Source organism: Gigantopelta aegis, chromosome 8, assembly GCF_016097555.1.
Source record: "Gigantopelta aegis isolate Gae_Host chromosome 8, Gae_host_genome, whole genome shotgun sequence".
NCBI lineage: Eukaryota > Metazoa > Mollusca > Gastropoda > Neomphalida > Peltospiridae > Gigantopelta > Gigantopelta aegis.
Genome location: NC_054706.1, coordinates 28,007,529 through 28,033,829, shown reverse-complemented (window position 1 = coordinate 28,033,829; position 26,301 = coordinate 28,007,529). Strand labels below are relative to the sequence as shown.

General features: G+C 34.3%; 1 protein-coding gene across 1 annotated transcript; it reads left to right on the top strand.

Moving 5' to 3' along the window:
- Positions 1–182: 182 nt before the first annotated feature.
- Positions 183–26,236, top strand: LOC121378864 (sorting nexin-29-like). The gene is made up of 22 exons (XM_041507217.1): positions 183–365; positions 2,349–2,413; positions 3,293–3,345; positions 4,801–4,881; positions 5,548–5,624; positions 6,894–7,068; positions 8,151–8,221; positions 9,040–9,198; positions 9,975–10,344; positions 10,999–11,099; positions 12,276–12,366; positions 13,207–13,337; positions 16,331–16,394; positions 17,953–18,081; positions 19,289–19,371; positions 19,866–19,975; positions 20,642–20,758; positions 21,539–21,591; positions 21,787–21,877; positions 22,714–22,854; positions 23,855–23,994; positions 24,401–26,236. Exons 1-22 carry the CDS (start codon positions 353–355, stop codon positions 24,531–24,533), a joined length of 2,448 nt encoding a protein of 815 aa, XP_041363151.1. The 5' UTR covers positions 183–352; the 3' UTR covers positions 24,534–26,236.
- Positions 26,237–26,301: the final 65 nt, after the last annotated feature.

Sequence of the window (26,301 nt, the reverse complement as noted above, 5' to 3'; positions counted from 1 at the left end):
GAAAATAACAAAATCGTTTATAAACAAAAAAAAATACTGACGCTTTTCAATTATTGGACAACTTTATTTTTATTCTAAAATCTCCATTTCGTCAAACTATCAAATCAAACACCGATGTAACGCGATAAAATAAGATTAACGCTAGAAACACCCAACTCACACAAATACCTTTGAAGGGAAAGAACTCTAACCTCCCGGAAGTTCTGGTCATGTGATCTGGGCAATCACCTCCCAGTCTTTTATCAAATGTTTTTGTTTTGTTTTAGATGGTAATGTTGTTATTTTCACTATCTTTTTACATTTTTAACCCAGAAATGACATCAGCGGTGGCCCTTTTCAACCCCATTCTTTTATGATCATGAATGGTAAGTAAAATCTATTTTACTAGTGTGCTAGCGACCTGTTTGGACTGACACTTGTCAGTTGTCGACTTGACACTGCGACAGTGACGATGATGTGACTGACGACACTAATGTATTAACACAATGACCGAGATTCGGTTGGATTACAAATTTAGATACTCCTGCTATCATTATAACGTTAAAACTCAAACCCTAACCCAACAGCAGTACTAAGGGTAGCTAAATAACGTTTTATAGCACTAGTCTAGTTAGTTAATTTTGTGATGACAATTGGATGGACATAGTAATAGTATCATATAGATGGTCTACACAAGTCATCAAGATAAAGGTGGACTATAGATGGGTTTATATGTTATCAAAGCAGTGTTCTCAGGAAAGTGTTAGCAACTTTGGAAAACAGTACTTTTACATTTGTAAATCTCTCTATATAATAATACATTATTATACAATGTAAATTTATATTCATTTATTATATTGTAGCATTGGTCTCTATAATTACAATTACAAAATTTGCAAACATTGTTTTAGCATCATTAAATGATTGATGTAACATAACATTTTACAGGTTAAGAAATCTGATAGTCCTGGATAAAAATTGGTTGACTGTTTATTAGTAGTAGTATTTTAGTTAAAACAGAAATTTTTTATTCTTAATTCATAACGAACCATAACCCCCAACCTGTCACCAAAACTAAAACCAAGAAACAAACATGTTTACAATGCTTGAAATGGACAGGTGGCAGATGCTGCTCAAAATTCCCAATATACATTACTTTCCGACAGTTGGTTTGACAAGCGGCTTTTTACTTTCCATCTTGCAGGGGTGCACCCATACATGTACACCAACAATGGACCACTTGCCTATCAACAAAATCAGTCTCAAAAGCCGTGAATAGGTCATACACAAATAAATTTTGATATCAATTTGTGAAAAACAATAGGGAGGGAAAGGGAGGGGGATTGGTGGCAGGGGGCACTGATCTCCATCTTCAAAGATGATGCTTTGCCCCCTAGTTCAAAATGAAGTTATTATATAACTTGCACCACTCCTCCACCAGGTCAGGTCATAGGGCTTTACGTACACATTCAGAGCAAGCTGTTGTAGCGCACGTAACTCCTCCATCAGTGCTGTCTTCTTCATATAGGTGTGATCATGAATGTTGATGCAGAGTTCTGACTGCAACTGATCTATGGATGAACTGCTCAGATCTTTGTACATATTTTATGTTAAGCTAAATTTATATAGAAATTATGACATACCGTTGCTGCTTTTGGTTTTATTCTAGTTTGTACATAAGTAGCTGAAAAATATGTATTTTCATGTTGATGTTTAATTATATGCTCTGTATGTTACTGCTCAAATTAATTTTGAGGAAAGCATTTTAATCATAACTGCATGCAACAAAAATCCTGTTTTTGATAATTTCATTTCATTTCAACTTATTTTTGTGCTTATATCCAATTAAGGTTTAAACACGCTGTCCTGGGCACACACAGCTATCTGGGCTGTCTGTTCAGGACAGTGGGTTAGTTGTTAATGGTTATTGGTTAGTGAGAGAGAAGAGATTGTAGTGGTCTTACACCTACCCACTGAGTCATTAAAACTTGCTCTGGGAGGGAGCTGGTACCAGGCTACGAACTCTGTACCTACCAGCCTTATTTCAGATGGCTTAACCACGACACCACTAAGACTGGTATTTTCTTTAACAAGGTGAGCCCTGCAAAAAAATTAATGTAATACATGTGTCTATGATCTAGAATTGCTTCTTAATTTCAGGTATTTGCTTCCAAATTAAAGTCTGACAAGCAAACATTGTTTCTGAGAGTCTTCTCACATGACAGAATTAATTTTGAGCCTTGGTTTATCATAATTTACTGTTCTGAGAGTTTTTAAATCCTTTTTTAAAGGGTTATACATCAAGCAATTGTTATTACAACATATATTAGTATCACAATTGTGTATATTAACTACTATTATTATTTCAGGAGATGATCCCCGATTCAATGAAAGGCAAAGTATTCTCACACGACTCCTTGATGCTGTGAAACAGGTACATTAGAGTAAATAAACATGTGTACATCTAAAAAAATGTTTAACATACATGTAGCCTAAAATAAGTTTGGTGGCAGAAAAAGCCTTTTATCACTAATAGATGGGTCTTCTCCAGGTGGACAAAAGGGGAACTTCAAAACTAATAGGTTCATGTTTTTCACTGTCTTGCCTTTATTAAGGTAAAAGGTGAGATGTACTTGTAGGTATTACACCATGACATGTAGATGCAGGTTTCTCTAGAATTTTGACATCCTTGAAGAAAAGGGAAAAAAGAACAAGAAAAGCTAGAGAAGAAATATAAAACAAGAGGAATGGTTGTTAACATATTTTGTTGATTTACTTTGTACATAATGTTTAATTTCACTTCAAATGTTTACTGTTAATAAATTTCTGGACAGATTTAAATATCAAAACATTATCTTGGACACTGAAGTTTAGATCTCTAAATCGTGTAGCACGGTATTACGATTATAATTAACAAAGGCAGTCAGGACTAGCTCTGGGTGAACATAAAGTTTCGCCAAATTATCTATTAAACTTCAAAAATGGCAGAAAATTGGTTATTTTCTGATAAAATATAGTAAAATTATTTCGCTAGTTTAAAATAAAATTCGCCAGTTGTTTTTAAAATTCGCAATTGGCGAATTTGACGACTGCCAGAACTAACCCTGGCAGTACATTACTTTTCCAATGGTCACTGTGTCCTCAGCGGTGACAGTGTCAACCTAAATATGTTTAGCACAACAAAGTTTTGTATTTATCTCCATTTCTCATAAGAACATTCAAACAGCTACTTGAGTGGCTGTTTAATTCATAATTATTTCCACAAATTAATTGTATTTTTTATTATTATTTGTATTTACTTTTAAAATTTCAGTGTCAGGTTCGGTTCGGAGGGCGTTCTGAGTTGGCCACAGATGCAGACAGCAGGTAACAAGAACATTAAGAAGGAGTTATTTCAGAAATACTAGCCTAAAATGAAATTCAACATACTTGTATCGAACATAGACTCATGTAATGTTTCGTTTTACTTAATTTTTTCTTCTCCATTTAAGGGTGTATACTACCAAATCAGATCCCATAAATGACAATAGTAACATATGTGGCTAAAACTCCTACCTGCAGCGTATCAATCAACATAAACGCCATATATATAAATACTACCATCCCTCACCCTTAAAATGAATCACAAAAAATTGGGGCTCAAGCTGCTAATTTCTGAGATAATAGGTAGCGTCTATGACTACCCTACAGTGTAGTTCCGCACAAAATGCGAGTATTTTCTTTTACAGGTAACCCATACATGTTTCAAGTACACAGCTACTTGACATAATGGTACTAGATGAAATAAAATTGTATACATTTTTTGCCTAGATGAATCATTTAACATTTATCACCAATCACAGGACTTGTGGTGTTCACTTCTCTATCAAAAGTTAGGTGCATCTCAAACTTTGACCCAGTCAAAAGTTATTGGTTTAATACTACCTTAAGAGACCACTGTGTGATATTGAGATCTATTAAAAATATTAGATTGGCTGGTCCATGGTGATGGCATAGACATCATTTCCAGATCATCCACTGAAATTAACATTACCAAAACCAATTGATGTATTATTTAACATAGTTTAAAATATGTTTTAGTTTTATAAATTTCTTTAAAAATGTGGTTTTTGTTTTGAGGATAAGTAAGGAATAAAAGACTACACACATTTTTGTCCATTTATGATATCTGACAGTTTGTTTAAAAATGTATCCATCTTGCTTTTGCTATTTAGATACATTTTAAAATAGCACGTAAGATATGTGTGGTATACAATGACCACTCGTATTTATTTATTTGTTTTGTTTTGTTTGTTTGTTTGTTTGTTTATTACCCCAGTGGACTCTCACCAGTGGACTCTCATAACCAGAGCAATAAAAAGTATTTTCTCACTGGGAAATTTATCATGCATTGATGTAATGTCTAATATTATTGGACGATTTGGTGCTTGCAAACCAATACTAAATATGACATCATCATGATGTGGCAAACATACAAATGAGCAGTTTACTTTGCTTTTATGCCTCTCTGTTTCCACTGTTAAAGTTTGTAATACAATTTTATCTTAATACAATACATTATTGAGTTTTTGAACAGAAAGAACTTTGGTACCAAATGTATGTCCTTCATAAAATAATTTTTATTTGTCAATGCTGAAACATTGTGAGAGGTGAAAATTACTTGGGACATAAATTTGATATTAATTGGTCAGTCATATATTATCCTCTATCTTATAGCTATAAAGAAATGGCTAATATAGCTGTTAAAGTATTATTTGTTTTCATAATGTTTCACACTATCTTGCCATGTTGGACTGAATTATGTGTTCCGAAATATTTCAGAGTGTCCTGCCTGTGTGCTGCTTGGGAAGCCTCTCTGCAACATGGCCTTCGGCGTAACAATAGAGCCAAACTTGCCCTTAGGTAACAGTAACCATGACAACATATAGTCTACAATGAAATACATAATTTGTTTATATAAAAATATGACTGACTAGAATCTGATAGTCAAACTGATAACAAGTTATAATTTTTGGTTAATAACGTTAGTACAAATGTATGAACAGAAATCTAAAATTAATAGATTGGTTGTGTATTGTAAGTGACAGGTAGTATAAACAGAAATCTAAAATTAATAGATTGGTTGTGTAATGTATGTTACAGCTAGTATAAACAGAAATCTAAAATTAATAGATTGGTTGTATAATGTATGTTACAGTTAGTATAAACAGAAATCTAAAATTAATAGATTGGTTGTGTAATGTATGTTACAGCTAGTATAAACAGAAATTTAAAATTAATAGCTAAGACTAGTTGAGTATGGTATATTTGTCTGTTCGCTCCCATGTGAATTAATGCATCAGGTTGAACTCTAGCTAATGGTCATTTCACATCAATGATCTCTCTTTTCATGTACCAGTTTATGTTAATAATAAGTGGAGTCAAATATAATGTGGCTGTGAGCCAGTATGTACACATTGTCTTTTCAAACATGTCTAAAACTACCAATTAAACTTTGTCATTCTTACAAATTACAGTTAAAATGTGCCTTTGGAACTGGTCTTTGTCAATGTATCTTTTATGTTTCAGACAAGTTACTGAGAGGGCAGGGCTCGGTAAAGTCACAGACTTTTTCTCCGAAATAAAGAACATGGACACAGAGCCAGGTACTAGACTAAGTCTTCTAGTGAAGAGTTGCTGTCAGAAAATTGTAGTGTGTTGTAGTGTAAAAAGAATGATGTGTCTTTATTTCAGTCTTTTTCAATAAAACCTTTGGTGGGTTTTTTTTACCTGAGTACAGAAAATGGCACTATTGTTTGGATGTAGTTTAAAACTCAGTCTTTACTACAAGTAAAATCAAAGTGAACTAAAGATCACTGTCCTCAAATGGTGCTAGGCAAGCAAACCCAGACCATTCTAACAAGCTGTAATATATTGAGAAATAATGTTGGCAATGAAAGATCACTGGGACACAGAATGGTATTGGCTTATGTCAGATCTTCTAAGGGCTGTTCCAGAATTCATCATGTGAGAGAGACAACAGCTGACCACCACCCACAAATAAAATTTGATTTGGACTAAACAGGCATAAAATAATAATAATTATTATTACTACCCATATGGTTAAAAATATCTTGGTACATATCAAAGTGATATGTCCCATTAGAATGCTAAGTAGGACGTAATACTTAGACATCACAAAATGATGTCATCGATTGGCACACTACAACCATACAGGAATATCAGCTAAACGAGTTGAGTGATACAAATTAAGATTAATTATGTCCCTCGTGAAATAAGTTTCATGGTCACTTGCTAAAGCTTGTGACAATTGAAAATTATTTTATTCGGGACATAAATGTAATACGAAACAGAAGCTCATTTAATATCCTATAATTACATTCAAACAGCCCTAGCAGAGACCAAGAAGTGGTGGTAAGTCTGATTTCAACTAGATTGTACTTAATGATGGTTTAAACAACTTAATGACAATATAACACAGTTACTGACAAAAATAAAAACAAAGGTTATTGAGTGTCAAGTAAATGTTACTTAGCGTTTTATGAGGAAAGTGACATCTGTGTCATTTTAATAGTCTTGTTAATCTAACATGTTATTTAACTACATTGTGTGTGAGTGTATTTGTAACAGTCACTGATTTAACAAGAAGCATTAATTTCTAGGTAGTGATGTAAACAAAATGGCGGATGATATGAAAGTGCAAAAATACCAAGAAAAAATTGTGGATAAAGTAGTTTCGTTACTTGATGAATCTGATGATGAGGTTGGTTCAGCAGATAATGGTAGCAATATTGACATATTTTTGTTTTATTATTTTATGAAGTAAAGTAGAATTTGAACAAGTTGATTTGTTCATAGTCTGATAAGAATCTCTGACGAGAATATAAATTGATATATTTTATTTTTAAATTTAGTTTTCTGGCAGTGTGTAAAGGAACACCTTGCCCATCACGATGTACAGAGGTTTCAGAACCTGAAGCTTGTGAACACAGACATAGGTCGGGGCCGCGCCTGGCTGAGAGCCGCGTTCAATGAACACACCCTCGAACGCTACATGCACATGATGATTGACAGCGAAGATATTCTCCGGTGATTTAATCAGCTTTTTATACTTCACCTCTCTAGTCACAACATTGTTGTTCCTCAATTTTTCAAAATATTTTGTATATGTACTTGATGAATGAATGAATGAATGAATGAATGAATGAATGAATGAATGAATGAATGAATGAATGAATGAATGAATGAATGAATGAATGAATGAATGGAAATGAATGGAATGAATGAAATGAAATGAAATGAAATGAAATGAATGAATGAATAAACTGCTTAATGACACCCCAGCACAAAAATACACATCGGCTATTGGTTTTAAACAAAAGGTAAGAACATAAAAATTATTGTATATATACTGAGTTAGTAATAAACACCCCAGGACATTGTTTAATCAGCAGCTACTGATTATTGTCACCTGCCATCAACTAACGTGAACTAACAGCATTTCCAAAGATAATGAACTATTAAACACTAAGAGGACAATATTACAAAATCTTAATAGGTAACACATTTTTCTAGGTAACACATTTTACAGCTACATGCATAAACACTGAGTTACCTCCCCCTAACAAACTAATATTACAGTTTTGTACTATAGTCAATGTTGTACTTGTAATGCAGGGAACATTTTTTTTTTATTAGCAACATTTCTAGTCAATTGAAAATTGATTAGCAACTACTGTAACAGTTTTAAAATTGTGTAGCGATTTCTGAAACTTGTATAGCAAATTGCAACACGATACTGAACAAAATGTTCCCTGTAATGTATTTAAAATAAACTCATATTGCAATACGGTATTATTTTTCGATGTATCAAGTGTTCAAAATTCAGACTGGAAAATGTTTAGAATCCATGGATTATTATAATATACTGTATGAATAAACTTCCAGTAATCCTTAAGTTTGTAACTTTGGTTTTAGAATGGAATGGTTCCTCATGTAACCAACATTCTTTGCATGTGAATTTAAAAGGTGCATAATTGACAAGCAGACAGAACAATCATTGTCAATTATGCACCTTTTAAATTGTCAATGGTTCACTTGTACTTATTGCATGATATCATCAAATGTTAATTAGTTATATTATATAATAACCAATGTTTTGTGTATTTTAGTAATTATTATGAAGACTGGGCATTTATTCGGGACCAAGAGAGAAGCAGTATGTTGCCCATGATGGCTGCTGGTGAGTTATGTCAACAATTATAGTGGTGGAAAGAAATTAGCGGACTTTGGTTCTAGCCATTGTTAGAAAAATGTGAATTGAAACTTTCCAGTATACTATACATTAGGTATTTCTTTTTGCTGTCTGTGACAGTTAAAGGTGGTTGGTATGACAGTGATAATCAATGAAAATAAAGAATAGAAACACGATTACCTAATGCAAAGATTTTTTTCAGCATTAAATAAATGATTATCACTGTATGAAGTGATGAACATATTTAATGTAATAATTGTGTCAATTGTAAAATAAAATGTTTAGAAAAGGTGGAAATGGCCAGTTTAGTTTTTATCATAAGTGCAACATTTACAGATTTTTATTGCTGTTTTTCAAACTATGCATGCATCTATGACATTCCATGCAGTCCTTTTCATTGAGGTTTCGTTTGTTTTAAACAATATTTATTCCGTCTTTTTCATGGTGGTAGGGATTGGTCGACAGGCCTATATTAGGACCTTTCCCTACGAATTTAGAACAGATACTTTCACCTAAACAAGATGACAGTCATTAGTAGCATATACTTATATTAACTGATAGTAGTAGTAACAACATCTGTAGATAATTGAACATAAAGTAATAGGCGTGTTCGAAACCCCTGGTGGTACATGAGCACGTAAAACTACATGTAGTTGCCCATTGCCCATAAAGTAGTCAGTTATGATACAAAATTGACTGCAGATTAAAGAGAAACAGGACACAAAAGAAGTAGAGCAGAGGGAGAGACATAAATTTTGTGTGAAATAGTGCGATTGTAGTTACAGTTACCATTTTGCCACATACAGGTCTTGGGTCTATTCTGTTTGCCATCATCATAGACCGTCAGGAATTTAACAAGTCACTTGCTCAAAACAGCGTACACATCAGCAGCACTGCACCTCACCTTATCTGTAACCTGGACGAAGAACCCCGCCCTGTGATAGCAGCAGAAAGCTTGCACAGTAGTAAGTTGTATTTAATTTATACCATCAGCCTCACTGGTTTAGTGGTTACGCCATCAGACTTAAGACTGGTAGGTACTGGGTTCGCAACCCAGTACTGGCTCCCACCCAGAGCAAGTTTTAATGACTCAGTGAGTAGGTGTATGGCCACCACACTGACTTCTCTCACACTTACCACTAATAACTAACAAAACAGACAGCCCAGATAGCTGAGGCGTGTGTGCCCAGGGCAGCTTGCTTGATCCTTGAATGGATACAAGCATGAAACTAATTATAAAATTGAATTAATTTATACCTTCTTCCAGCTCCCACTAACAGTGTCTTCGTTGTATGATTTCACTTTGATTTGAAAAAATGCTTTGGAAATAACAAAAAAAGCTATTTGTATGTGCATTTAAAAAGGAAATTGGTTAAAAAAGCAGCATAAATGAAGCATTTTAAGAGTATGACATCTGTTTCATGGAATTTCAAATGATATTTTATTAATTAAAACAAACATTGGGCCATTTCTCATTCTGGCCAGTGCACCAAACCTTGTGTGAAAAAAAAGGGCTGTGTATGTACTTTCCTATATGTGGGGTAGTGCATATAAAAGATCCCTTGTTGTTAACTGAAAAGACCATAGAGTAGCGACAGCAGGTTTTTCCTATCATTATCTGTATGGTCCTTAACCCTATGTCCGACACCATATAACCTGTGTGTTGAGTGCATCATTAAATAAAACATTGTTTCCTTTCTTCCTTTAAATGTACATTTTTTATTCTGGTTTTGTCTTTCAGATGAAGTTGAAGTTGAAAATATAAAGAAAAAAGAAAAGAAGAAGAAGAAAAAGATGGCGCACATTGTGAGTTTCGATGATGATGAAGGCAAAACGGTTGTGGAATCGAAGCATCATCATCCGAAACACGACAAAGACAACATCTCTGTTGGGAGCGAAGACGTTTTCAAACCTGCAGACAGTGTCCAGGATGGCAGCGCGGATGGTGTGCATGTTGACACGTCTCGGAGCAGTTCAAAACAAGCCTCGTTAGAGCGTGTTTCGAGTACAGTGAGTTCGGTGTCGATGGCATCGTCAGACATTCTGTCGTCAGATCGGTGTTCACGGTCTAGTCACGGATCATTCAGTTCCGCTGATGTCGATGATCTTGGGTAGGACTAGTAGTTCAGATATTACTTCTAAAGACTAATCTGATCACATCCTTTAATAGGTTTCATTTACCAGTCTATTGGAGTTGATGTTAGTTTTAATGTATCCAGGATGTAGTTATTTCTTTTTTTTTCAAAATTAAATAAAGCGACCATCTTGAAATTGTAATAATTTACCAATTTCTTTAATTTTGGACTTCCATGATTCAAAAGACTTACGCCATCTGATGTCCTTGTGGTTTTTTTGTAAATATTTATAAATATTTTTGTTCTTTTTTACTAGTGTAGTTTGTTTTTATTTATGAATATTCTGTATTAAAGGCTGCTGATAATATGATGGTGGTTGGGCAATCATTCGAATTTTGAGTTCACATGCTTAGGGTAGTAATTTAGAAGTCTCGTAATATTTACTTTAATTTATGTTTGTAAATATAATGCAATTAAACAAAATTAAAGTGAAATTGTCATAGCTTACAATTATGCTGAGCTTTATGTCAAACCGAAAACAGAACAGTGTCGTGTGGTGTGGTGCAGTGTTACTACTTTTTGTTCTTTCTGTTAATGACAAACATAGTTATATATTATATATTTTTTAAGAACTGCTAAAATAATACAGACTTATTATTTGAATGATGTTTTGTTTATTTGAATTTTCAGGGAGAGTTCAGTAACACTCACACCGCTGTCACCATCAGGCCATCCAGTGGAATCGGACATTGCTCCTATAAGAGAAGTGAAAACCAGTGACAAGAAAATAGGTACTGTAGACTTGTAGTCAGTTGTATTTTCATTAATCATTAAATATGTTAAATGTGAAAATGTATTTAATAACATTAAGATTGTAACCTCAATCAACTTGACTAAGATGTAAATCAGGACTAGTTCTGGCACTCGCTAAATTTGCCAATTGCGAATTTTGAAAGCGGTTGGCGAATTTTATTTTAGTTCGGCAAAATAATTTCATGTAATAATTGACATGTTTTAGAAAATAACTGACACTTTCTGCAGTTTTTGAAATTTAATAGACTATTTGGTGAATTGTTTTGCTCACTCAGAGCTAGCCCTGTAAATAAAGGCACCTGATCTACACAGTAGATGGTTGTTATTTTCCTGCCAACAGAAATTAATGTTACATGCATTAATTGCTTAGACTTGATCACACTGAAAACAGATATTAGCAGTGTTTGTTCAGTTTAATATTGAAAACAAATTGGTGTTTACCCAAATTAAAATCAGCTGAAAGTTATGTTACAAGTGAGATTTGATAATGTTTTTAATTTCTTGTGCTAGTACTGAAAGATTTAAAGAAAAAACCATATGTACAAACACTGTATTTACAGATATGACCTTTTAATTGTGACAGTAAAACCACCAATCTGTTGGCAAATTGGAAAAATTAAATGGGTCATCCCTTTTCTAATTTCAACTATCTGTTGGGGGTTGAGCTGTTAGTGGTTCTAAGATAGGCTGTGTAATATAAGATGTTCAGGGAACATTTTGTTTTCAATATCTTGATTAGCAATATTTCTAGTCAATTGAAAATTGATTAGCAACTATTGTTTAATGTTTTTAAATTGTGAAGTGATCTCTGAAACTTGCATAGTGAATCGTGACGCAATCCTGAACAAAATGTTCGCCAATGTTTAGTCAACTCTTGTTTATGGATCAAAATTAATTAAAGAACATTTTCATTTCTGACTTTAAAATGATTTAATATTTTTAGAATTCTTTACATAATTATGTATGCATGTGAAATTGTCTTTATGATGCCATTATAAAACATCTCAGGTTTTTGGCTTAGTTTGACTTAAAAATCTGCATCTGGTAAATCACAGGTTTTACTACCTTAAATTTTAGTAGAGATTCAATCAGATTCATTCTTACAAATGTTTTGAATTAGAATATTGCCTAATTATTATGAAACTTCTTTGCAGCGGACTCGACTGGTATCACCAACTACTCTGGCCAGGAAGTGGAGACGGCCGTTTTAGCTTTGGCACTTGCACAGAAAGGTCTCAGTCAAAGGTTGGATCAGTGATCATTTCTTCTTCAAGGACTGGCACAAATGTTTTGACTTCACAGTTTTAAAATTGAAACCTTAGAAATATATTTTATAAAGAATAGTTATTAAATAATTAGTGAATATCATGAGAGTGTTTTTGACCAATTTAAATTTTTTTATATATATTTACCTTTCATTTTTGTTTTTTGCTTTTCTCATTTGAAATTTTAGTTATATTAACTACATTTGTACATGCTTAATATAGCAGCATGAAGCATATCAAGGTGGTTAAATTTACCTTTTTTTCCTCATTTGGAATTTTAGTTATTAGTCCCCTACCGTTCAATGCCTATATTAAGCTAGAATTTGTATATAACTTTATTGTGCACTTTTACAGATCATGTGTGACTTTTATGGCGATTTATCTGCTTTTGACAGGGTTATGGCCCTTTAACTGAAAATATGAAGAAAACAAATTCCAGATGTTTTTTTCATAATGTCTTAAGTTGTGGAGTTGACATTTTGTGTATAGGTTTATCATGTACTGTTACAGATCATATGTAACTTTCATGGCAATTTACCCATTTTTCAGGCCCTTAAACTTAGGAGATACAAAAATATCTTGGGCCTGGTAAGGAACATGTATTGCTTTAGCAGTATTCCAAGAATGCTTGTTTAAACTACTGTTTATTTCTCCACAATCCTCGAACTGCTGGTGATGGAGGCATTTACCCATTTTTCACAGAGTTATGGCCCTTAAACTTAGGAGATATACAAAAATATCTTGGCCCTGGTAAGGGACATGTATTGCTTTAGCAGTATTCCAAGAATGCTTGTTTAAACTACTGTTTATTTCTCCACAGTCCTCGAACTGCTGGTGATGGGGGCAGTATTGATGAGATGCATGACCCAAAGTTCAGCGGCGAGACACCTCGTATGTTTACCCTGGACAATCTTCCACCCCCAAGTCCTGAACACACACCCATATGCCAATGTGAGATATTCAGATGTTGACGTATAATAACGCAGTCTTTATTATTTATTTGTAGTGATAATCAAGCTTACTAATCTATTCTAACTTCTATTCTAATCTATTCTAACTTAATAATATATTCTAAGACTTTCATCTCAATTTGTAATATTAACTGTTACTAACACTGCTACAATATTAACACATATTTAGCTTTTGAGTTATTTTACAACTATTCATTAATCAGAAATGATTTTTACCCACTAACTGCAGGACACACTCTCCAGAGTAGGCTTTAATTAGAATAATTTATGCACAGATCTTATCATTTTATAGGGATACTGTAAATATTCCACACATTTTTGAATGTTAGTTCATTGAAAGTAATTATCTCTGGTAGTGTGTAAGTGTTAAGTAATTTTAAAGTGTGTTAAGTAATTTATGTACAGTGGCATTAGGTAATTTATGTACAGTGGCATATATGAAGTTAAGCTGTATAAATATCAATTTGAAAATCTTTGATATTCCTGTGTAAAGCTTATGGTCACCAAATTTTTTTTATCACATTTTCATGAAATAGCTAACATCATGTAAAATAGAACATAATAATGAAAACAGGTTGTATGATGGTAAATATTTAAGAAACAAAAATCATGTTTAACACTAAAATTCTTATGGTGATGATAGGTTTTTCATTATTGTTAATCTGCTATAAAATATTGTTTTTAAAACATCAGCCATTTTCTTCAATTAATTTTTATTTTTTTTAGATTTCCGTACAATAAATATAATCAACAAATGATAATTCTATTGTTCATTTCACGCATGGGAAAAAATTTCCAAAATGTTAATTAAAAATTTAAGTTAAGTTTTTTTTAATAATGATTATGCTCCGCATTCCTTCCTTTAAGCTTTTTAAATATCTATACGCAGCTTTCCTCACTGTGTGATACCTCCAGTGTGATACCTAATACTCACAAGTCACTCACAAGTCACACACATACACCCATGTGTTAGCTGTCCATTTACAGATTCACATACCGTATTTGACCGGAAATAAGCCCATGTCTTTGAATAAGCCCCCCTCCGTTTTGATAGCATTTAAGAAATTAGACCCTCATTCGTAAATAAGCCCACCCCCAACTTCGTCACCTTATAAATAACACGAAATTGCAAGTTTGCTCAAAGTTCATTTAAAAGGTCATACCTCCTGCAGATAATTAAACACAAATGTAACACAATATTTTACCACCAGTGAGAATTAGCAGTCTAACAATAACAGTGTGTAACATTGTTTTCAATTTCATGCCTTCAGTATTTCTTTGAAGTATCCAAGCCCAAGTATGAATTAAAAACCAATGTCTATTTTTACCACCACACTGGGTCCGCAGTTAATGCTAATTAAGCAAATACCATATTCTGATTGGCTAAGAACAATAACCTTAGATTGACAATTTTTTGTAGTGTCAGAAATGTGTGTATACGCTATTGAATTTGTTGTTAATTGCTGTTGTTTTAAGTCTTCTCAGCATTAAATTTTGGATGTAAATAAACAGCACTGGTAAGTAATTGTAACATAGAAGGTGTGTTTCTGATAATTAGTACTAGTAAAAAAACCCACAATTTAATTAATAAACAATTATTATTTATTAATAACAAATGGAACACTAATTAATAGATATGCTACTGAACGTTTTTTTGTTTTCTTCCTAGTTCATTTAATTATTATTATTTATTTTAATTATTATCTTCTTTTTTTCTCTCAACAAAACTGGCCCCTTGTCTGGGAATAAGCCCACCCCATGCTAAGCTCACAATGAGTTGTCTTGGCCCCCTGGGCTTATTTCTGGTCAAATACGGTAATCATCTATCCTGGTTTATTTTAAGATTGTATTTTTATTGATTGTGTTAAACATATGGTGCTAATGAACTATGTCTCAGATGGAGTAGTAGCGACAGAGATAAAACTGTTCATTATGATAAAACCAGCCTCAGTGGTGCAGTGGTTAACCAATTAGACTACAGGCTGGTAGGTACAGGGTTCGCAGCCCGGTAGCGGCTCCAACCCAGAGCGAGTATTTAAGGGCTCAATGGGTAGGGGTGTAAGGCCACTACACCCTCTTCTATCTCACTAACCACTAACCAACTAACAACTAACCCACTGTCCTGGACAGAAAGCCCAGACAGCTGAGGTCTGTGCCCAGGACAGCGTGCTTAAACCTTAATTGAAATGAAATTATGATAAATAGTGTTTTTCCTAGCTTGTTTTAACATGGCGTGGCACCATGCCTTAAAAGTCTAGCTCCATTTTGCTCTAATTAGCACACCATCAGTGCTATTTTACCCTGAGATTAAACAATTAAAATTCATTATAAAACGCCCAGCAAATGTACAGCTATGTATACCGATTACAGTTTCACAGCTAATTAGAAAATGATAATCAACTACTATCAATACTTAGTATGGAACAGCAACCTATGAGTGCAGGATTAGATTTAGTTGTTGTTGTTTTTTGGCATAAAAACTGCGTTGACAATGCCACTATCATGCCTTAACTAATTTTAGAGAAAATGCTAATAGTATGTATTTGTTAACAAAAGTCTACAAAAATTATTCAAGTCTTTTAAAACTCAGAAAATTAGTTAAAACTAAAAAAAATCTAAATTCATGTTTGAGCAGAGAAAATACTTGAAGAGTTTAGGCGCAAAATGCGATATATCCATTTTTTCATTTTCAGTAAAAGTGATTTTTTTTAATTGGCATATATCGCGTTTTCATAAATATAAAAAAAGGCATTTACCCAATACAATTTCATAAGGATCAATCACATTTTGCAGCAAATCAGCAGGCCTACGATTAACCCTTACTGACATTCAATAATGGCTTTAACTAAAAAAAGAAAGAAAATGGTTTATATCACGTTTTGCGCCTGAACTCTTCACTTGTTAATACATGTAGTTGAAAGATAAAACCATTTTTGAGACCTTTATTCTTATGTAAGTTACCTTTTTTTACAGATGACTTGAAACAGGCTGTGATTGCTATGATGTTGAGGAAAGACGAAGTAGAAGAACAGAATAAGTAAGAAGCAGTGTGTATACTTGTATTGCAGTGCAGTTGGTTAATTTGTAGTAGATCGTATTCTTCTTGGAGGGTAGGACGTAACCCAGTGGTAAAACGCTCACTTGATGTGCGGTCAGTCTAGGGTTAATCCCCGTCGGTGAGGCTTTTGGGCTATTTCTTGCTCTAGCCAGTGCACCTCGACTGGTACATGTATATCAAAGGCCATGGTATGTGCTATCCTGTCTGTGGGATGGTGCATATAAAAGATCCCTTGCTACTAAAGGAAAAATATAGTGGGTGTCATCTCTATGTGTCAAAATGACCATATGTTTCACATCCAATAGTCGATGTACTCTAGGGGTGTCGTTAAACAAAACCTAATTTTTTTATATTCTCCTGGGATAGATCGGTGAGAGCTGTACATTCAGTATATTTCTTTTTCAAAATATTTTATTTCGTCAGTCCAAATGAAGGGGCAGAATGTAGTCCAGTGGAAAAGCTGTCATCTGATGTGTCATTGGTCTAGGATAGATCATCTTTGGTGTGCTCATTTTGCTGTTATGTAAGTGGCAGCATATCACATGCACAGTTGTTATCAGTTAGTAATAAAAATAGCAAATAACAGAACACTGGGTTATTTAAATACACCAGAGAATGGCCTACTTGTAATAATGAAAGAAAGATTCGAACAGGCATTTCTGTATTTTATATAAAGAATAGCTGGTTACTGTCTTAAGAGATCAGATTTATCCTGCTACAGTTGAATGGTGAATGCGACGTGGCTTTGCTGAGTGGCATTCGCCAATTCGGCCATTGCAGGATATTCAGATATCTTAAAACAGTAACCGGTTATTTTTTTTTGTGCTATTGTTTTTAGAATAAAGGTAAGATATGTTAGATATAATAAAAAGACAAAGTTGTAATGATTTGTTTTGTCAAATATGATTTATATCATATCTTGTGGTGTCTAAAATTTGATATCACACTCATGGGTGTCCATGGAGGCAAGTGTCTCTGGATCTGTATCTGAAATATTTTTAGATATATATTTTTTAGTGTCAGCTAAACATGTGCCATTATGTCTTGCCACTCCCTAGCAAACTACTGGGGTCATCCCAACTTCTGTGATGTGATTGTAAACGTATCTTGATGGGATATAAATCATACTTGGGGTGGGGGAAACAGAAAAAAAAAAGAGGAAAAAATATTCTCTTGACGTGACATCAGGGCTCAAATTTTACGACAACAATTGCCATCGTTAAGATGTATATTGACATAGGTAGAGATCATCACCAATGGCACTTTTGTGCCGTCGGTAAAGCTTCTCAACAATGGCAAATATGTATACACCTGGTGTACATAATATGTCAATATTTAATATTTTCACATTTGAAATATGTCTACATACAGCAAAATAACCTTTAAAGAAAAATTGCCATAGGCAGGCTCAAAATGTGCCATCAATGGGCAGTTTCACCCATAGCAATTCATTTAACAATTGTTGTGGGAGACAAATTCTTAAGTTCGAGCCCTGTGACATTGCACATAAAACAAAACATTCTGCTTTCTCGTGCAGGACACTGAAAGGAATGATGGACCACGAGATGGAGACCTCCACAATGTTACGAGCAGAAATTGAAGACATGAAAGTCGCTCGGCTGGCTAGACAGGAGATGGAGCTTGCTAAGATGCAGGCACTGCAAAAGTAGGTCACCATGTAGTTGATTGGTCATATTAGACATGGGCCACCATGTTGAATATATTAATGAATTACCAGTGAGCCATTTTGGATTATAAGACTCCATCATATGCGGTCATGTGAGATAGAAAAAGTACACCCGACGTGGTGAAAATTTCAACGCGGGACGAGGCATGGTCGAAATTTTCACCACTGAGGGTGTACTTTTTTTATCCCACATGACCACATATGATGGAGTATTTTTCTCTCATTCATTCAGTAAATAAACCATTATTTTACACCAACAAAGGTGGCTGAACAAGTAACTTTTTTATTTGACCATTTTATCATAAATAAACTTATTGTCGTATTTGCCATGTTTGTTTCATGTATTAAATAAAATTTAACACTTCAAATTAACTAGATATCTTTTAAAATGAAGGTTTTAATAACAAAATATTAATTTATAATTGTGTCTAATGACCTCACGTCACTATGTCATATTAATATGACGTCGTATATTACCAACGACATCATGTTAAACGCAAGTGTGTGATATCCCATGTAAGATAAAAATTTCTTACATAGCTTTCTTTTATAAAATAGCTCTATTCCATATACCTAAGGATGAGAGAAAGATTAATCTTCAGGTACTCTGCTTATTAAATAAGTTCAGATTTAGGCTTCCACATAGTTTGGAGACTTTAATTTTTTGGCAGTGCAGTACAAAAGTATGGACATTTAAACTATTTTGTTAGCACAAGCCCAGATGTACCATGGTTAGTCAGTTGTTAGTTGCTGTAAATCAAATCAGGCCAGTGAGCAGTAAATATGATAAAATAAATTACCTGCAGTCATGAATATTATATTTTTAATAATTTAGGTCAAAATGTTCTTATTATGCAAGCCCATCATAGTGAAATTTGAACTGGAGTGTCCATAAATATAAATTATTGGCCACAAGCTACATGGAGAAGGGTGATGGTGGGTGATGCTTGAATTTTAGATGTTCTTAGGTGCATTCTGGGACATTTTATGACAGCCATTGTGAAGCTTATTAATAAAAAAAATTTATGTTAATGTTTTCATTGAAAAATTATTGATAAGTAGGCTCTGGAAATGTTGCGATGCATTCATGAATCTAGCATGTATTTGAAACTCTGTTCTGGTGCGGGGAATGTATTCCTTAAACTTTTGAAAAGACAAGACTAATTCTTTGCTTCCTCTTTATCAGAGAGAATGAGCTGCTGAAACATCAGCTCAGGAAGTACGTGAGTGCAGTGCAGATGCTGAGAACCGAGGCAGCCAATAAGAAGGGTATGTTAGTGTATGTTGTAAAATTATGTAGAGTGGCTGGTTAAACTGCTTGAGAAATCATGAACTTGTGCACCAGGGTCCCGTTCCACGAAGCGATCTTAGCCCTAAGATTACCTTAAGCGCATAGCTACCCTATGCACTTAAGTTGATCTTAGGGCTAAGATCGCTTCGTGGAACGGGGTGCTGAGCATTATTCTGGTACAGCAGGACATCAACTGCAGACATCCATCGGTTTTTTCCTTGATTACTTTTTATAAATTTTTTCAAAAATGAGCGTAATACACACAAGTGATTGTAAATTTTTGTAGAACAAGCTTTCAGAAAAACTTAAATATACGATGGTGTACCAAGCTATGGTATCTAATTCTACGAACCTTTTGAGTGTCCCTCGTATCTTTGTTTCTGTTGCCAGCATTTGAGACAAAGGTTAAATAAATGACTATCCTGCAACACATGTTCATCTGTTGACACTGTACTGTGTGCTGTGTTTTCAGATGAGAGTCTGGGGATTCAGCTGGATGAGCCGCAGCCTGTGATTCCTCCTGAGAAACCCAACATCGACTACAGTTTTGAAGCCTCTGAGTATGAAAAGAAACTCATACAGGTCAGTGTTATTTATTTACCGTGTGCTGTTCTTCATCACCTTTATGTGCTAGTCTCTATATAAAATGTTGACTATTAATTTTGTACATGATTAGGTTAGTTTAAAAACAATTTATTGATAAATTAGGTGACTTAGAAAGGAAAAGAATATTTGTTTAACAATACTTTGGCAATGCTGTTTGATGTCTTAACGTATGGTTATTTCAACTCCTGAGCAAGAAAAAGAGCCACGCAAAACTCACTGTCACCATGTAGGCTACTCCAGTCAGTAAAACAGCAAGGGATCTTTTAAAGTACTTTCCATTGTCATAATAGTAATGTCACCATCATCATCATCATTCCAGCCAGTGCACTACAACTGGTATTTCAAAGGTTGTGGTATGTGCTATCCTGTCTTTGGGATGGTGCATATAAAAGATACATTGCTGCTAATGGGAAAATATAGCAGGTTTCCTTTCAATGACTATACGTCAAAATGACCAAATGTTTGACATCCAATAGCCAATGTGCTCTAGTAGTGTTATTAAACAAACAAACTTCTTCATTTTTGTCACAGATTATATTCCTTTCTCATTCTCCATGAAGTATCAGTACAGAATATGCCGTTTGGCTTGTGATGATGAAAAATTCCTCTACTAAAGCCGTATGTTTACTGTTCGATTTTCAGGTTGCGGAAATGCACGGTGAGCTGATGGAGTTCAATGAGTTACTACACCGCCAGCTCAACCTGAAGGATCTGCATCTACGACAACTCAGACAGGAGCTCATCGAACTCAGGGGTCCGGTGAGTCCACTGTGCTGACCGCATTGCTGAAATAGGGAATACTACACAAGCGGCCGTTAGATACTGTTTATCTCACAACGAGTTGTTTTAAAATGTATCTTAATATCAATAATGAGCGAAAACGAGATGGATACGTTTTTAAACAACGAGTTGTAAAATAAATGGTATCTGATAGACACAAATGTAGTATTCTATTACTTACATATCTTCAGAAAACAGTTTTAAAATAAATTTAAACGCATTTTCCAACTAAAACCTATGTACGGCCCTAGCACTTATAGTCAAGTTAAGGGGCCAGCGTACACTTTTTTTGAAAATGAACAATGTCGATCAACATTTTTCATTTTTGGGATGTACACTTTTAGGGGTGGTGGTGGTGGTGGTGGGGGGGGGGGGTTTCAAAAGTGTACCGTTTGTATGCTCGTGAAAATGTTGAAATTATGGACGGCCCTTAAGAAAACTAGATAAAGTACTAATATTAATACCCATGAGGTTTAAAATGTTTTAGTCTCTGCCCATTAAAAGATTATGCCAATTATCATTTCATAAAGTATCATATAATATGAAGTATCAGTTGATATCTTGAATTTTATCATGTATTAGGTATTAAAGTTGCATTTTTTGTTGGGTTTTTTAATTGTGAACATTTAAAAAAAATTAACTCGTGACACATAACAGCTTTTGATAAACAACCTTTCCAATTTAGATTCGAGTAAAACAAATAGAAATTGATGATAAAATATATATTAATGACCTGCTTTTTCTTCCTTTTTTGTTCAGTTACCACATGATGGCCAACTTTCTGAAATGAGTGTTCCGAGTGCATTTGAGGGGTATGTGTTTTGTTCTTCAGTCATTTTAGGCTTATTTTCTTTCTATGAATTATGCCAATTCAAGGTGCAATAAAATACATTGAATTTCTTTAAAAATAAAGAGGTAATGGTAATACAAATAAGCTTTATTTAACTGTATATTGAGAAACTTTACATAAAAAGTAAATAGTGCTAAGTTGTATGTGGATTTTACAGTTTCAGTGTACAGTCGCGGACTCTGATCAACATTTGGATTCCTTCAGCATTTCTCCGTGGTTCTTCCACCAATTCTCACCATGTGTATCAGGTAATGGTTCGAGTAACAGATACATAGGTCCATGTGCAGTAGACTTTACGTGGTGAACACTTGTATTTGCAGTCAAAACAAAACATACACAAAATAATGTCTAAGTATTTACCCATTTACCCATTTTTCACAATTATGACCATTGAATTTGGGAGATATGAAAATTTGTTTTTCAGGCATTTTTGGTTTTGCAATGCCTGAAGATACTGTGATGAAATTTTGTATATAGCTGCATCAGATACTGTTACAGATCAAGTTTAACATTCGTGGTGTTTTACCCATTTTTCCACAGAGTTATGGCCCTTGAATTTAGGAGATTTGAAACTTTGTTGGTCCCAGTAAGGGACATGTATTGCTTTAGCAGTACTCTCAGAATGCTTTGTCAAGACCAAGGCATCTTTGGTGAAAAAATATGATGTAATCAAAGTTCATGCTTTGAGTTATTCCTGAATTGATTGCAGGGTGGCAGGGATGGGGACTGGGACGTTTTTTCTTTTCTTTTTTAATAAACAAATATACCAACCACCCACCGACAAAATATTTAATTTTTTTTAAAACCAAGTATACATGGGGTAGGGACATGGCAGACCAACCAGATAAACAGTAATAATTAGCCTACAGTACTTCCCGACCGCATGCCCATTTTGTTTAGGAAACTTGCCTTAACTTTTGTTATTTTTCCTTTTTTTCTGTTTTTTTTTTCTCTTCCTTTCATTTTTTTTTTTTTTAGGGGTTTATTGGCAGTACTTATTTATCACTGCTATACATTGTATTTATCTACTTTTCTATTTTGAGAAAATAAAAGTAGAAATGTTTCATATTTTTTATTGTTTTAGGTTTATATACGAATCAAAGATGAGGAGTGGAACATCTATCGGAGGTACAGGGAGTTCCATGAACTTCATTCAAAGTTAAAAAAGGTTTACCCAATTGTTGGAAGATATGAATTTCCACCCAAGAAAAACTTTGGTAAAAAGGTTGGTGATAAATTCAGATATTTCTAAATTTTCAGTCCCCTGTGTCTTCAACCAGAGGGGACTATAGGTTTCATCACCTCACTGTCCATCTGTCTGTCTTTCTGTCCATCTGTTCATCTGTCTCACTTACAGGTTTTTGGGGGTGTTTTTTTTAAATGCCTCAAGATACTGAGGTGACATTTTGTGTATAGCTTTATTAAGTACTGTTGCAGATCAAGATTGACTTTCATGGTGATTTACCCAATTTTAATTTTTAAGATTTATAGCCCTTGAAGTTAAGAGATACGAAAATTTGTTGAGCCCTGTAGGGGACATGTGATGCTTTAGCAGTACTCCAGAATGCTTGTTAATTTTTCATTTCTAATTTTTAGAGAATATATCAATGTATAACAGTCACAAATTGTATAAAATCATTTATCCTATATCTTACCCATGATATCCATGTGATAATTTAGTGTAATAACCCGGTTAATTATGGTATGCAAGTTTAAAGGTATATACAAATTTGCAAATAGGTGATATGTTGCATGTTGCTGTGAATGGGTCATTTTGATTACAAGCCAACAAGACCTGTATACCTGAGTGTAATGTTTTCATAAGATTTAGTTAAAAATGTGTGACATACTAATTTGTGCTAATCGTGATGATGTCATATTATTGATGGAGGCAATTTTAATACTGTGATTTACTAAAAATCAAATTAAAATGGTATTTTAGAAGTGTTATAGGATAAATAGAATTCGCTACTCGTGTTTTTTAATATGTAAAATATCAACCTCTTCTAGTTAATCGGTTAACATAGACTTGGTTGATATTTCTTATATTAAAAAATACTCGTGACGAATCCTCTATGTAATAATATAGCAAAGCACTGTTACAATGAATCTGTCTCTCCAAAATGAAATACAAAAAATACCAATAATATAATATTACATCGTAACTGTTCAAAATATGCTATGAACATGGTTATCTATCTTCAATCATGTATGTTTCTGTGCAGGATGCGAAAATTGTCGAATCAAGACGAAGGATTTTGCAGAACTACCTGCGCGAGGTGATCAACCTGTTGGTGGAGAAGAACCCAGACATGGCTAACAATGTGAGCAAGGAGGACCTGTCCAAAATTATTCCATTTTTCTGGTGAGTCACTACATTATAGCTCCATCCACGCATGTGTGCGGCAATTTTAGTGGGGCTGGGGGATTGGGGTTGGTCACGTTCTAGACTGGCAAACAAAGTTTATAGGTGCGTTGAATCATACTCCTGGAAAATTGAAAAAAAAAGGTGAACAAAATTTTGTTTTAGCAGGGTTGGATGTGTTCATTCCCCAACCTCTCTTCCCCCCCCCCCCCCCCTCATCCCTCCCCTCCTGCACATGTACCTGTCATCACCTGAAATGGGTCACATGATCGATCTCCCTCGCCATCCAGTCATAAACAGTACTCCGCGACTGGTACATCAAAGGCCATGGGATGTATTGTCATATCTTGACTGTTTTCTTTCATGTTAGAATATAATGATACCTATTTTATTTTACTTGTTTCAGTGATCAGCCAGAGACTACCAGTAAAAAGGGTAAAAGAAAGAGCAAAACACCCGCTGCCAGTCAGCTGGAAGCCGCACCCACAGAACCCTTGTCTGAAGTGCCCTCTACCTCTGGAGATTACAACGGCCTATGACATCACTTCCTGTGATAGGATGGGATCATTTATGTGTGGCTCGGTGTCATAATCGTGTCAGTCATCCTCTGAACCTTAAAAATATAAAACGACATGATATATATTTTTTCACTGAGATTGAACTACCAATTTGAAAATAATTTTATTGTATGAATGCACTCTTGGTATCACAGTGTATTTTAATGGCATCATGGATGCACTTTTGGTTGATTGTTACTACCACAGTGTATGTAATGACATTTTGATAACGTACCTTTGTTTGAAAGCTACCACTGTGTATTTTAATGGCATCACGGATGCACTTTTGGTTGATTGTTACTACCACAGTGTATGTAATGACTTTATGGTAACGTTGTACCTTTGTTTGAAAGCTATCACTGTGTATTTTAATGGCATCATGGATGCACTTTTGGTTGCTTGTTACTACCACAATGTATGTAATGACTTTATGGTAACATTGTACTTTTGTTTGAATGCTACCACTGTGAATTTTAATGATATGAATGTATTTTTTGTCGATTGTTGTCTCTGGTTTCAATGAAGTTTGTTATGAATGCACCTTTCGGTTGATTGCTTCCCTAACAGTGTATTTTAATAACATTATGGATGTGTTTTTGGTCAATTGCTGTCACTGCGTTTTAATAAGGTTGGTTACGAATGCACCTTTGGTTGATTGCTACCCTAACAGTGTATTTTAATAACATTATGGATGTGTTTTTGGTTGACAGTTGTCACAGTGTTTTTAATGATGTTGGTTATGTTGGTTGATTGCTGTGACTGTGTATTTTAATGACATAATGGACACATTCAGGGTATTTTGTATTTAATGGTGTCAAGAACATATACTTGCTCAATTGCTATCACAGTGGATTTTAATGGTTCATTGAAAAAACACTTGGTTGATTGTTGCTGTTGCCAGTGGCGTAGCATGGGTGGGGCCACCAGGGCAGTACTAACGGTCCACTGGTTAGGGGGCACAATACTTGCCTTGCCCTGGGCGCTGGCAACTCACGCTACGCCCCTGTCTGTTGCAGTGTATTTTAATGGTTTTATGAATATACAGTGCACTTGATAGATTGCTATCACGGTTTATTTTAATGGCGTCATTAATGTATGCATGCTGTTAATGATGGTTTCATGATTTTGTGTCTTATCAGCTCAACTATTGATGTTATTTTAGTTTTTTGTTTCTTATATAAGTGTTGTCACCTTTTATTATAAAACACCACACAAATCATGTATTTGATAAATGAAAGATAATTATATTTAGATTTCATCAAAAATTAATTTCTACATGTAATTTCTACCCATAATAAACATTTCATATGATTAGGAAAATATGTAAAGTAGAAAATTTTACCTGCTGTTCAAAATTGGATTGTTTCAAAATATTATAATTGAAATGATATAAAAGTCATTATAACTATCTGTTTATGTACAGTGTATGTACAAGTGGACATTTAGACAGTTTGAACAAGCCAGTGTAAATCAAATCAATATAGATTCCAGGAAGTCGGTGTCACTGTCAGTTATTTTATGTACTGGTAAAGGAGACTTTTGGTCTTGTCATGGGAACCAAGGGGTGCAATGTGGCCCAGTGGTAAAGCATTCGCCTGATGCACGGTCAGTCTAGGATCGATTCCCTTTGGTAGCCCATTGAGCTATTTCTCGTTCCAGCCAGTGCCCCATGACTGGTATATCAAAGGCTGTGGTATGTACTATCCTGTCTGTAGGATGATGCAAATAAAATATCCCTCGTTACTAATAG

Coding starts and splice junctions, on each gene's coding strand:
- LOC121378864 (XM_041507217.1), top strand. Junction 11,100..12,275: donor AACCAGTGACAAGAAAATAG/GTACTGTAGACT, acceptor ACTTCTTTGCAG/CGGACTCGACTGGTATCACC. Junction 19,976..20,641: donor ATGAAAAGAAACTCATACAG/GTCAGTGTTATT, acceptor TTCGATTTTCAG/GTTGCGGAAATGCACGGTGA.